This window comes from Kogia breviceps, chromosome 20 (assembly GCF_026419965.1).
Source record: "Kogia breviceps isolate mKogBre1 chromosome 20, mKogBre1 haplotype 1, whole genome shotgun sequence".
Taxonomy (NCBI): domain Eukaryota; kingdom Metazoa; phylum Chordata; class Mammalia; order Artiodactyla; family Physeteridae; genus Kogia; species Kogia breviceps.
The window spans coordinates 20,482,156-20,497,163 of NC_081329.1; the positions used below are offsets into that span (position 1 = coordinate 20,482,156).

Here is a 15,008-nt window from a genome sequence, read left to right on the forward strand (position 1 = left end):
CATCTTTTAAATTTGCATTTTCTTTTGAATAATGATATTGAGCATCTTTTCATATATTAGAAGTTTGTATATATTTTTTCTTATGCATTGAAGATGATAGCTAGTTAAAATTTGGTCTCTTAGTATTTTGCTCTAAAATTTAAAATTTTATTTGCTAAACTTGGTGCCTTGTGTGATTTAATTTTAGAAACTCAGTCAAATGAGTATTTCTATACTCTAATTAAAAGAGTAAGATGACTATGAAATACTTGCAAAACATTTTAACATAAACATAGCTTCTTTTAAAATTGAGTGTCTGTTCATTGTGAGGAACAGTTTTAGACCTTTAATGTAGCTCTAAAATTCACATAACAAAGAATTTACCATATCTTAGTAGGAGGGTTTCTGCCATTAAAAGTGAAAACTATACTTAAATGCTTTCTCATAATTTACCTGAAAGCCTTGCTACATTTTTAGCTTGGAAAATTCACATTGTTTCTATTTCTTCTATTTTCTTAAATCAGTTATTAGTGCCTGTACTTAAATATAATTTATCATAATAGCACTTCATATTTTTCTAGGAATTTGATAAGATGAGGCTTTGCATACGTGTAGAAATATTTTCTAAAATGATATGAATGCTTAAATTTAATAGTTTTGAAGAATTAAATGAATCGATTTCAGTCTCTGCTGCATTGGTCACAGACTGAAGGCATGCTCCCTGAATCTGGCTCACTGTAGCTGAATGTTTGCACCAGAAATAGGAAAATCACATGTCCTTCTTGCCATAGCTCTTTTGAGAATGTCATTTTGAATATTCTGATCTTACCTTGGGTTTAACTCTCTGTTATCATGCTAGCTGCTATATTTTCTCCACTATACCTTCCAAAGGAGATAAATGGATTTGAGATATAGCGCCTAGTCATTTGGGATTTGAGGTTTGATAATGCCCTAATTGGTTAAAGATAATACAAGGAGATTTTGAATATCCGTCCACAGTAGTCTCGAATTTACTTACTGAATGTTACTCAGATTTTAGTTTCCTTGTTTTTCTTTCAAACCTTAGTTTGTATATTGACTGTACATTCTGGGAACTTTGCTTCAGACATTGGTGCTACTTTTGAAGAAGAATCTGTTACAAGATGAATTTCTAATTGTATTATGTATCCATAGTCATATTTTATTATTCCTTTTGGTAGCACAGAACCTTGAAAGCAATTTTGAAGCATCCAGCATTGAGAGTCCTACATGTCACCACTTCAAGTACAGACTGACAGTCTTGAAAGCCATGGTGTTATCTTTGCCCTATGTATGTGCTGTTCTTCTGGTATTAGAAAATACTATGTATGTGCTGTTCTTCTGGTATTAGAAAATAGTATCACACAGATCTTGATAGGGAATAGTATGAAACAAATTTGACTTGAGGAATTGCTCAAGAAGTAGTTTGGTACTTTTTAGTATGTACCCTATAACTTTGATCATGGTCTCAACTATTAGTTTTGTTTTTGTTAAATCAAGTTTTAGGATAAATAAATCTTTTATTTCCATTTTGATTAAAAGGGTAGGGAACAAAAAGGGTCTGCTTGAGGCAAATCTTTTTTTCTTTTTTAAGATTTTAGATCTTAATGCTTAGACTGTAACTCTAAAAGCAGTGTCAGGGATTTGAGGCCTATTCTAGATACATAGAAATCATTTATCTGGTCCAGGTCCTTCATTTTATAGACCTGGGAACTGCCTTAGTGCTTCTCAACCTTGTCTTGTGGTCAGGGACCAGTTTTTTTCCTTCCCCAGTGCATGGCAGGCCAATAACTCTGTAAACTACAATAAAGATGAGGTACTGGAAAAAGTAATTTTAAAATGACACACACAGTTTTAAATGCTTCCTCTTAATTTCTGTGGTTATCTCAATGTCGATAGATTACAGCGAGTTCGAGGCCAAGTACCATCCATGGACCACACTTTGTCATCTATCACTGCCCCAGGTCAAGGTTGGCAGACTATGACCATGGACCAAATCCAGCTCATCCTTTGTTTTTTGTATGTCCTGTAAGCTAAGAATTGTTTTTACATTTTAAAAGATTTTTAAAATACACAATAATAACAATATTTTCTTATATATGAGAATTATACAGAATTCAAATTTTAATAAAGTTTTATTGAACAGAGCCACACACATGCCTTTAAGTATTGTCTGTGGCTGCTTTTCCTCTGTAATGATGGGGTTGAGGCAAGGCTGAATAGCTGAGACAGAGACCATATGGTCTACAAAGCCTAATATATTTTCCCTCTGGCCGTTTACAGAAGAAGTTAAGATCTGAAGGTTTGGCTCTAGGACAAAGCAATGAATTAGTAGTTAGTGGTAGAGTTGAGAGTGCAAATACATTTTAAAATGTGCTTTAAATATTAGTATTAGCTGATATGTATTGTCAGTCTTTGTGCTTAGTACTTTTGTGCCATTTTTTGTTCCCATTTAATCTCCCCAGTGCTGCCCTTTTATGAAAAGTTAGGTAAGTTTAGATCCCTTGTGGTCTAGTTATGGATACCTTTATTGCTCCTAAAACTCTTAACTCTACTGAGTTTTGTGGGGTTTTTACCCATATCTGGTGAATTAAAATGGTTCGATTATTTTCTAATGTGGATTTTGTTATCAGCATCTGGTTTGGAAAATTCAGCTTCTTCTTCCCTGTTGCTACATAACTCTTCAGTGATGTTTCTGTGTGTTCAGGTCCAATGAATGAGATGCATATGACTAAAAAATGTTTAGAAAACAGATATTTCTAGTGAAAAGATTACTCCTTTCAAAGTCAACTAAGACAAAGCAAAACTGCAACTAAACTGTAATGGCAGATTTCTGTTGCAAAACAGCAAAGATATAATAGGTAAGGCTGAGACTTCAGGTGACTTTTGGAGGAACGATAAGGCTTTCTATGTTTTGCCTCTACCACGCATTAAGCTGCAAAGTAAAAGCTCCCACCATATTATCATCAAGGATTGTTAAACTACGTTCTTATACTTCTTGTTTAAAGCAGGTTCTGAAGTTCTCTAAGTATGCGATAAAAAAACTCAGCTTTTCATGGTAGCTGTTATTTCTTTGTTTTCCTGTTTTTTGCATGTGATCACTCAGCAACTAAATAAAGATATAGCGATAGCTGTCATCTTTACATTTGATACATGAGCTTGCTTCATGATAAAGACCCTTTACAAGCCAAATCTTCATGTTGGAATTTCTTCCTGGAATAAAAAAAATATATATTGCTGTGATAGCTTAATCATTATGATGAAAGAATAACTACAGTTTCACATTATGGTACTTGCTATTTTGTGCTACTTTTGTCACTTTATAAACATCTGGAAAAGAATTATGTTCATTGCTTACAGTCAAGATTGAAAGTCTTAGCAAAAATCTCACTGCATCTTTTCAAGCCATGGCTAGTTTTTGTGATCCCAAGTCTGAAAGTATCCAAGATTTAGTGCAAGAGATGCTGATGCATACTGTCCCAGCAGCTGCATCCCAATTCTAGATAAGGCTGCTCCTTTGTACCTTATAATAAAGCCATCGACTAGATGGCTCATGTATTAAAGGGAGAAGAAGAGCTTTATAAAGCTCTATACATAGTAATATATGAGTCTTGCCTTCCAAATATTCCTAAAGAATGTATGTACTTTAGCATGAGACTGCTAATGAATGAAAATCTGGGACACATCAACAGTCACTATATAACAACTTTAACCATTTATTTGAATTTAATATTTCTGCTTTGTTTTAAATTTATGCTATAGAATATTGGTAAATGGTAACAACTCCTGTTCTCTCCAGGAGTACACAAAATCTTGTGTTACATTTGAACTGTTAGAATAACTTGTAATTGAACTTTGCTTATTAGACTAGTTTTTAATATATTTATTAGTTTAACCATTGGTTGGGTAGTGTTATAGCAACACCCGCCCTCCCCTCTCCACCGTCCCCACCCCGCCCCTATACACACACATACCAGATGTAGTTGAGAAGTGTTTTAGATTAATAAGTTATATCTGTATTTTACTTAAACAGTGATTCTCTCTTTTGGAAGCCTACACATCTCAAAATTCTCTGTAGCTACTTTTTACCCAATATAGCATGTGAAACATTCATTCCTCAGCATATTTCATAGTGATTGAATTCCTGATTCTAAAAATTTTTGATGGCCAGAATTATTGTGGAAGGCAGTTCCTTTCTGCAGCTCGGCTGCAGGGAACCAGAGTTGCATGCATTACTGTGTCTGGTAACTTCTTGGAGGCACGCCAGTATGTTCTGGTGAGTTTCCATACATGTAAGCGGTGAGCACTAAAAGACTTGCACAGTATTACAGCTGTTCCAAGACGAGGAAGCGGTGGGAAATTCAGCAGTGAAGCAGCAGCAGCAACAAGCAGCCACAGTGGTAGTAAAGACAGGGCAGGCTCATAGTGAGAGGATTTCACAGCGCGAGGCAGCGAGCATACAGCTCCCCATCCTTCTGCCTGAAGGAGGCAAACCCAAACTGTCTCTGTTGCAGGATTTTTCTAGTTTCGTGTTTATGATGTTAAGTCATGTGATAATACTGTACCACAAGTTGCCAACTTCGCTTTACTCTAGAGAGGATCCTTTGCTGTAGCGCTTTTTTTTCTTTTTCTTTCTTTCTTTTTTTTTTTTCTTGAAAGAGAAAAAATTGTGCAATGTATGTTTATGCCTACACCATGCCGAGGCGGCACTTACCAGTAAATAATCTTTGTATCCCTGAGGTAAGATACTGTTTCTGCTTTCCCTGCACAGTGCTGCTGCAGCACGGAGCTGATCCAAACATTCGGAACACTGATGGGAAATCAGCCCTGGACCTGGCGGATCCTTCAGCAAAAGCTGTCCTTACAGGTAAGAAAACAGAGCTGCCCGGTTATTTTATCTACTAGCTATTGGATCTATTAGCTTGCTTTTATAAAATCTTTATGGTCTGAATTTTATTTTTTTCTACTGATAGAAGCTCAACAAACATATATGTCATTATCTCTACTTTATTATTGATTTGTTATATTAACTGTTTTCGTGAATCGCTCTACTGGCATAAGCAATAGGTTTGCTTATTATATTTAGAATTTCTGAGAATTACAGCATTAAATGATAACATAATTATTCATGCTTTAGACTTTTTTTTTATGGTTTGGATTGTAATTTCCTGTACCTCATCTTCTCAGTTGATTCTTTTGAAGACCTTCCCTATTGAGCAAGCAAGGGCATTTGTATTACTTTATAAAAGTAGTTTTGATCAGAAAGACAACCTGCTGCCTTATTGTTTAGAGCAATGGTTAAATAAAATATGATGCTGCTCCTCCCTTGCCACTCTGTTTATATTTTTATCATTATCTTCTCCCTTTTACCATGATAGCAAAGTACTTTTTAAGTGAGGCAATGGATTACATTCTTTCTTCAGATAGTGAAAAATTTTGGCTTAAGTATTGGTTTTATTAAGGCAAATGTCAGGAACCAACAAAGAGGAAATGCTGGAATAGAAAGGCTCTCTCAATAACAACATGGGAAATAATGCTGTAAGTGATGTGATATTGAGCAACCGTTTTCACTGATCTTCATTCGCAGAATGCTGCATTGGATCTATTTTTGTTTTTATTCTCAGCATCTGAGTTCTGCTGCCTTTGCCTTCTTTTACTTAACTGACTTTTATAATTTGGAGCCTCTGTCACTGCAGTGCTCACAGTATTGTTTTAGGTTGTATGAAAGTAAATGACTTTTAGCTTCCTTTTAAATTTGTCCAGGTTTGAAGAAAATAAATCTTTTATTCACTTTTAAGTTGAGTCCATTTTTAACAAAAATTCTGAGGTGAATGGAAAATATCTATATACAGAAAGCTTTGAAAATATGTGGAATTTTGCTTAATTACTCTGCATGGAAAGGCAACTTCCCTCAGTGTTAAAATTAACCTAATCTCTGCTAAATCAGAGTAATCTGATTTATCTAAATTAATAAGAGCTTAGGTGATTCAGTTGCTGAATCATGATAACATACACTAGAGGAGGAATAAAGCTATTTTTAAACCAGTGTAGATAAGAAGAAATTTAAATGTAATTATAAAGTTTTAAATAGTGAAATTAGTGCTCGCTTCGGCAGCACATATACTAAAATAGTGAAATTAAAGTCTGGAGCCTCAGGGCTGCTGTTTAGCTTCTGCAGCCTTCCAGTCTCTTCCTTTAGCAAAGCCCTGGGCAACAATTGCAGCCTTGGTGTGGTCTCTGACCAAAGGAGACGATTCATAGTACTAGAGGGATATTATAAATGCTGACCAAGACTGTCTCTGTATCTGTGTCCTCCATCTGACCTTTCCTTCTCTTCAATCCTCAACGCCTGCCTGTCCGTTTGTTAGATATTTCCATTTGTTCATTTAATGCAGCACCGCTTTAGATCCACTTTCACTTTTTTAAAGACAAAGTTTGAATATAAGTTGTGAACAACAAGAAGCTATCTTCTAAGTGGAAGTGAATTTCAGGGGAGGTTATACTGGCTGTTAGTTTGGGAAAGAAATTTGGCGGAATAACTCATAGAGACCAAAGCTTCCTGGAGGACAGATACCATGTCTGTTAAACTTCCCTAGAAAAGCATCTAGCAGTGTATTTGGCTTAGATAGGAAGATATTAAATTCTTCTTGGTCATAATACTGAGCTCATTAATTGTTTTTTTCAAGAATATGCTCTCTTGGAAATGACATACAACTTTTCAGATATGATGTAAAAGAAAAACATTCTAGTGGAAAATATAAGCAAACGATATTTACACATTCGTGTTACATAATGCAGTGAAATATATTCCAACATGTTTTTCTGCCCATGCAGGTTCTCTTGTAAGCAGTTCTTTCTGATGGAATTATGGTGGAAGTATTATTTCCAAAGTTAAATTTAAAAGACTGAGCAGTGATAAAAAGAGAATCTTTTGAAAGGAAAGTCTTAATTTAGAGTTATTAGAGATTATTCTAGATGATGTGTCATTCTTTTTATGCCAGATGTAGTTGTAGTACCATTACTTATCCTTGAGGGTGAAGTTTCTGTTCTTAATTTTTTTCGTCTTTGGGAATTTAATTGCCAAAGATGACTTCCAAAATTTTTTGTGTTACTGCTTTTGTGCATTAGCCAAAATTGTGTATAGATATATGTATATTCCTTAAAGGAAATTAACAAAGTGAAAATCTCTCTTTCCGAATATTTTAAAATAAATAAATGACTAATAACTTCTTCTGCATAAAGAATACATGAGTTTTTACAGAGCTGTATAAAACAACATACCCTTAGTTTTACAGCTAAAGGACCCCAGCATATAGCCATCTGCTTTGAATAGTGCACTTAGGTATTATAAAGAGAATAATTAATTGGAAAGACTCATTAAACTCTTTGTTGAATTATTAAGTGAATGATATGCTTAGAAGAGATCTTGAGGGGTTTTGTTTGTTTTTGGTTAATGACTGAAGTTCTGGGCAGTCATCTGAAGGACTTCGAGGTGGTTTTGTTTGTTTATTTTTTGTTTTTTAGGAAGCAAGGATAGGAAAAGCCTAAACAAGCCTGTGTAAATTTCATTGACGAGCAGTTTCTGTGTGTTATGATTATGGATTTTTAAAAATTTATTTATTTTGACCTTTTTTTCGAGGTATAAAAAATACATTCATTTAGAAATTAGGGAAAATAGGAAAAGTACAAAAAAGAAAAAAATTACTCATTATTCTACCACCCTCAGAGAACATTCTGGTATATTTTATTTATAACCTTTTTTTCTTAGGACACACACCCCACCCCACATTCTTCTTTCTCTTTCATCAAATCAGCCTTATACGTTACATATTGCTTAATAATCTTTTTTAAAAATTTAGTTATATGAATATTCCCAGAAGGTGCTAAGTATTCTTCTGCAACATGAATTTATAAATTTCATGGTATCCTTCTATGGATATATTTTAGTTTTTTGAACGAATCCTCTAGTATTTACCATTTAGGTACAGTGTTTTCATCCTTTATTCTTCCTTGTGAATTTAGAGTTATTTTATCAATTCAATTGGAATTATGCTTCTTTACCGTATTCAGACTTAGCATCCACACACATGTATCTCTCTATTCCTGAGTGAAGTGTGTGAGGATTTGGTGAATGAAGAGCTTCCTTTTTAAAGGTCTGTGCTGCATGTGGTATTACTTTGCCAGAGCTACATGTAAATTAAAGGTGATTGACAAAGGGAGTGTTCATTGAAGAGGATAAGGATGTTGGAGTATTTGTTAATCATGTAGAGGGGATTCTGTGGGGTGCAGTGGGAAGTTGGGTCATAAGAAGAGGTGACAGCAGATTGAGGCTGAGAGTTTGGGAAAGGATAGATGGCCAAAGGAGAGTTATCGTTGGCAGAACCGAGGATGACAGGGATGTAAAGTGAGTGAGTTTAGATGGTCACAAGGTTGCCAAGGTAATTCATCTCAGCAGTTTCCTAGTAGATTTAGGGATAGGGGAATAAGGGAGAGGGATATAGTTGCACCAAGGTGTCTCAAGAATAAACTTTTGTCTGGATTCATTGCACTTCTGAGGAAATTCTAATCTGTGATTGATGGGCTGGCTCCCTTTCTAGAAGGAATCAGCTGTGGCTCAGGCTAGAGGCAATGTTGAGGGATCTGGTATGTGCTTGCTGAGCCTGGTGTGTTAAATCAGCAAGATATATCTGGAATCCTATCTCTTTTTTGTTGTTGTTCTTCTTCTTCACTGCTTCCTACTGCTTTTCAGATAAAACGAAAACCTTCAGCATGATCAGCGAAGACTTAAATGATCTGAATCCTGCCTCGGTAGGTTTGACTGCTAGGTTTTGCTTAAGCCAAAATTTAGGATTCCTTTCTTTTTCTCACGTTTCGAAAGCAACGTATCAGTAATTCGGGTCTACCATGCTTTCAAATCCCCAGTCCAATCATTTCTTACCGGCTTCACTGCTCTAGCCCTAGTACATGCCTTCGTCTTTCTTTCATGACAGCGGTAGCTTCATGATGGGTCTCTCTGCCTCCACTATAGCTGGAGTGGTCCTTCTAAAGCATAAATCAGTGCTGTGATTAGAAAATTTGTTAATATATTCTCATTACCCCTGAATAAAATCCAGACTTTAACCCTAGCAGACCATGATCGGGCCGCTGCCTTGCATATCTCTGATCTTGTCCTGCACTGTGCACTCCCGTGAGCTCTTTGCTTCAGCTACAGCTGTGTGCTTGCTCCTTCTCACACAGGTGAAGCCCCTTTCTGTGTCTGCAGCAACACATGCTCTTTACTAAAACTGGGACAGTGCCCCAGAACTTCACATGGGTCATCAGTCAAATCTCCACTCAAATGTTTACTCCTCAGAGAAGCCTTCTTGTTCTCAATCCCATTAGCTTACTTCATTTTCCTTATGGATTTATTACTTCATTTTCTTTATAGATATCTGAAATTGCATTAGTTTGTTGTTGTTATTTTTTTGCCCCAATAGAATGAAAACTTCACAAGGATTTGGGCTTTTGTCTCTCTTGCTGGCTTCATTGTGCCCAGGACTTGGATGAGTCCCTGAAACAATTGAATAAATAAGGACATCTAGGGTCTGATTACTGGTCACTGAGGGCAGCATATTTTCCAGGTCCTACAAGTACTCAATAACTATTAATTATTTCACTCTCATGCCATATTGTAATAGTCTTATTAAATTTTCTACTTCTTAAAAATTGTTTAGAATTACTTATAGTCATGTGCACCTCTTAAAACACAGTGCATTAAAGTTTTTTTTTTTTTAATTGGTGTGATGGGTAAGGTATCTATTGAGCCTTTTATCAACAGATTTCTTGGTTAGTTCCTTTGCTTGAGAATATTCCAATTCTGGAAAGATCAGACTTCCTGCAGCTGTCACATCAGACTTCCAGATGTCAAAGCAAGGCCTAATTTTTACTCTTCTTTTGGTTATTGTTCTGTTAATAGGCTGTTTTGCACATCAGCTGTACTAGAGAGGAGCATATTGCCTTTCATGTGTAGTACATTTTTACTGTCAGCCTCCATGATTGAAGACAGATTTCTCATGTCCTTAATTTGAACTTAAGGAATTATTTTTATCAGGTATTAGGAAGTCTGATAGTACAGTGTACCTCCTAGAAAACAAACCATGAAAGGAAATCCCCTACTTTTAAAGAAAAGCTATATGTTTATCCACTTCAGTTTTATTAGGTGAAAATTATTGTTTAACATGAATTCCTGATTTTTAAAAAAAATTCCCTTTAGTATTAGAGCAAGAAAGTTAAAAATTGTCATTGAAATAAAACGGTGTGAATACCCATTTTAAAGATGTGTTGAAAATGTTAATCCCTTAACTAATTGTTAAGAAAATTTTATTAATGGTTTGATCTATCTATAATTTTGGACATGAGCAGAAAAATTAAGATTTTGTTATTAAAAGTGATTAAAACACTTTTTTGAAACCTTAAAAGTATGAAGAGGACTTAGGAGAGGAATATAAAAGTAGTACCTTTTTAAAAAGACCATATCTGACATAGGTCACCATGATTTAAATTCTAAAGTGTTATTTGCACCTTAAACAAACAGGTCAAAGGTTAACCTGAAACTAGTTCATTTCTTCTTTTTAGCATCTATTCAATTCATTTAGTAGTTTTTGTTGAATTGTCTTTTAGGTTACTTGCAGCAAGCCAAAGGTTTTTTTAGAAGTTAGCCTTGTGTAAAATACAGTAATAATAACAACATCTGACAACTCCTAAATGCTTCTGTAAGCCAAGACCTGTTCTAAGGGCATTGAATCCTTATAACACTAGGAGATAGATATTATCACTGTGCCTTTTTTTACACCGGAAGTTAGGTTACTTTTACAAGTTCAGAGTCCTTAAGGGAAATTTTGGGGATTTGAACTCAAGCAGTTGGCTCTCCAGTTCAGTATTCTTATATATGCAGAATCAGATTTTTTTTAACCTACTCATTCATTTAGAAGGATGTAGTATAAAACACGTTTGAAAAATTGAACTGACCCATAAATTCAGGGTTTAAATTCAATCCATTAATATAATGTTTCTCTACTTTCTTAGCTTAAAGATTGTTCTTTTCAAAAAGAAGAAAATTTACCTGATTAATATTACCTGCAAGATTTATCATTGTATTATTATAAGAAAATGACTTACTTGGATAATAAATTGATTTATCCAACTTTATAAATGATATTCTTAAGTCTTTGCTCTCTAGGCAGCAGGCTTGAATAACATTCATTAGAAATATTAAGAAAACAGTATTTAGAAGTGTTGTGTTGACTTTTAAAAAAATGCATAACGTGAGAGTTGCGAGTTAAGTTTTATTTGGGGCAAAATGAGGACTACAGCCCGGGAGACAGCTAACAGATAACTCTGAGAGATAGCTCTCAGATGACTCTGAGAAACTGCTCCAAGGAAGTGAGGGGAGGAGCCAGGATATATAGGAGTTTTGCAACAAAAGGACAGGTAGTCAAAAGATTATCTTCAATTAAAGAAAACCAGATATCTCAAGTTAAGGAATTTAGCGCTTTTCTATGTATGGGAAGATGCAAGAGTCTGGGCTCACTGAAATCATTCCTTTGATATGCACCTCAACTTTCTGGGGCCAGTATCCTGTGTTTTCACAAACTGAGTTTTCTCAGGGCTCACTGCAGGGAGTGGCTGCAGTCTGATGGCTGCTAGATGGCAGGTGTTCTTTTCAGCTCTGAGTTTCCTCAGGGCTCACCAGCTCACGTTGGAGGGTTGCAATCCTTGATGACTGTGACATCCTTTGTTTATTGATATGGCAAGAAATATTCCATTTATAAATATTCCATTCCATTTATAAATACTCCATTTATCAGAAGCTATAAGGAAAGATATAATAATCAGAATGTTTGAACTATTCATTTCATAATGAATAAGAGGCAGCTCAAATAATTTAAGTGTGTATGCCTTAAATGAGTTACAGACAGTTAGACATAAATATATGGAATGGGAAATTCCATATATTCTGTTTAGATAACCCAGAATTCTAGTATTTCACCCTCTTCCCATCAACCTTTTGTGTAATTAAAGCCAACAGGCCTACTTTAATGATCATTAAAACCAGCATGATCATTTAACTCATCAAAAATGACATATTTGTGAAGCATAATATCTTGTTAGTGTATACTCTGAGAGCAACTGTCATTTTCCCTAGTAAGCTGTAGCAACCTTATAGCATTTGCATTGCAATTTATATTAGAGCTTCAGCTGCAACCAAATTGCTGTTTTAAATGGTTCTTTTAAATTTTCTTATAATAATTACTGTTAACATTTGCTTTCTTAAGTAGAACGTGTGACATTAGAACTCATTAATGCTTTAGTATTGTAAGGGTTAATGAAATTTTCATTAAACTTTTATTTTGACATAATTGTAGGTTCACATGCAGTTGTAAGAAATAATACAGGGAGGTTCCCAGTACCCTCTTTATTATTTTCCCTAGTGGTAACATCTTGCAAAACTGTAGTATGGTATCACAACCAGAATATTGACATTGATGCACTCAAGATATAAAACATTTCCATCACCAGAAATACTGATTCTGTAGTTTTCCCTACTTTATTTTGGTATTAGGGTAATGCTGGCTTCATAGAATGAATTAGGAAGTGTTCCATCTGCTTTTATTTTCTGGATGAGATTGTTTTCTAGAAGAAATTATTTCTTTTATAAATGTTTGGTAGAATTCACCAGTGAAACCATCTGGGCCTGGTACTTTGTTTTTTGGAAGATTATTATTCATTCAGTATCTCTAATAGGTACATGGCTAATTAGGTTATATATTTTTTCCTTGTGTGAGTTTTGGTAGCTTATGTCTTTCAAGGAATTTCATCTAAGCTGTCAGATTTCTGTGTGTAGAGTTGTTTGTAGTTTTTTTCTGTTAGATACCTTTTAAGGTCTGCAGACTCTGTAGTGATAGCCTCTGTTGCATTCCTGATAACTGGTAATTTGTGTTTTGTCTTCTGTGTTACTAGTGTTTCCTAGAAGTTTGTCAGTTTTATTGACCCTTTTCAAAGAACCAAGTCATTGTTTCATTGATTTTTTTTTTTTCAGTTATGTTGATTTCTGTTCTTATGTTTATTATTTCCTTCTGCTTACTTTGGGCTTATTTCACTCTTTTTCTTGGGGTGGTAGTTTAGAAAATTGATTTGAGACTTTTCCTCTTTTCTGATATATGCATTTAGTGCTATAAATTTTCCCGTACGTACTACTTTGGCTATATTCCACAAATTTTGATACGTTCTATTTTTATTTTCATTCAGTTCAATATATTCTTTTTTAATTCTCGAGGCTTTCTCTTTAACCCATGGTTAAATATTTAGTAGATGTATGTTGTTTAGAGTCTAAGTGTTTGGAGATTTTTCCATTACTTTTTTGATCTACCTTCTAGTTTGATTCGATTGTGGTTGGACAACACTTGTTATGTTTTCAGTTCTTTTCATTAAAAAATTTTTGTTTTATGACCCAGAATGTGGTCTGTGTTGGTATATGTTAAATGGGCATGTAAAAAGAATGTGTTTTGGCTGTTGTTGGATGGAGCATTCTATAAATGTCTGTTCCATCCTGTTCGTTGATGGTGTTATTGAGTTCTTCTCTATCCTTGCCGATCTTTTCCCCACATGGCCTTGACTGACATCACAGGAGGAGAAGAGGGGTGACTTCGTTACCATTGGGCTGTAGTGAAAGTTTGTGGCAGTCTGTGGTCTCCACCAACACTGTGGTGAGGAGGGGCTAATTGTTACCTGGCAGAGATAAAGTCTTGTTTCCTAGTGAGCTTGCAAATTTAGACTCGTTACAGGCCTTTGCTTCATGAGTAGGGGTAGAGCCACAGTGTTGTTTGTTTTTGTTTTTTGGGGGGGTTTTTTGGCTTGTTTTTGTTTTTTGTAGTATTTGACTGGAAGAGGCAGTTATTGTTTAAAGGTTTTCTGTCATGCCAGACTTTCCCTTTCCTGGCCGTTTGGCTTCAGAGAACAGGCTTTTGTTTGTCTGCACCTATTGGCATTTTCTGAGTTGTCAGCTTCTTCAGCTCTTAAGTCTGTATATATGGGGCAAAAAGGACTTAAGAACTCACCACCATGAGTCATTCCTTGGGTACCAAGGTCCTTAACTGGTCTGCCTTCTGTCCACCATTGAGAGTCTTCTTATATATATTTTACATATGATGTCCAGGTTTTTTTAGGTGTACTTAGTGGGAAGAATACAGAAAAGTACATCTACTCTGTTTTGCTAGAAGTAGAAGTCTTGAAACTATTTTTGATCAGTTATTACTATTTGGAATCAGCCATTTCTCATATGTATACTCTGAGGATTTAAGCATTGAGTGTAACTACATGAACAATAGGAATTTCGGTGGCATGCTTATTTTTCTAAATCTACCTGCTGATCAGAAACCTATATTTAAGCAACTGTGAGTTATGAGGGATATGATTGGACTCTCAGTACTATTCACATAGTACTGCAGAGAACTTAATTGTTTAATGCATTAGCTTTTTATAGGTGAATAAAAAGCAAAATTATGATTTTAGTGTTTACAGCTGAAATAATTGTGACTAAAAGTAAAAGTTATCGACAGCTTGTTGCTTTATCAGTTGGTAACTGGTAGGTAAGCCCATAGTCCCCTCCTTCATGATCTTCTTTCTGTGCCGTTCATTATTTCCATTTACTCTTTGGCTCAGCCCTAAGGTTGGAATAGCCCAGTAGCCAGTATTTTCCTAGTTTATCTAACGTAGGAGAAGTATTTTTCTGAAAATGTAAAAAGTCATTGAAACACATGGCATGAGGCTTTATTATTTTAAAAAATGAGGTGTCCCTGAATAGTGGAGTAAAGGGAGTAATTGGTAATTATTTAGGATTAAAGAGGCTCTGTAATGAAAGTAACTAACTTAGTGTTGGAGAGTTTACTGATGGAATTTTTGCAGAATACCATCTTTTCCTGCTGTACTCCATCTTTGTCAGTGTCCCTATCTTACCTTACTCATTCATAAGG

General features: G+C 35.1%; 1 protein-coding gene across 1 annotated transcript in view; it reads left to right on the forward strand.

The window, feature by feature from the left end:
* The window catches only part of TNKS (tankyrase), a 171,377-nt gene that overhangs the window by 34,963 nt on the left and 121,406 nt on the right, over nucleotides 1–15,008 (forward strand). Inside the window, exon 3 of the mRNA XM_059049380.2 lies at nucleotides 4,769–4,864. Coding sequence (XP_058905363.1) covers nucleotides 4,769–4,864 — 96 coding nt within the window. The remainder of the gene's footprint in view (nucleotides 1–4,768; nucleotides 4,865–15,008) is intronic.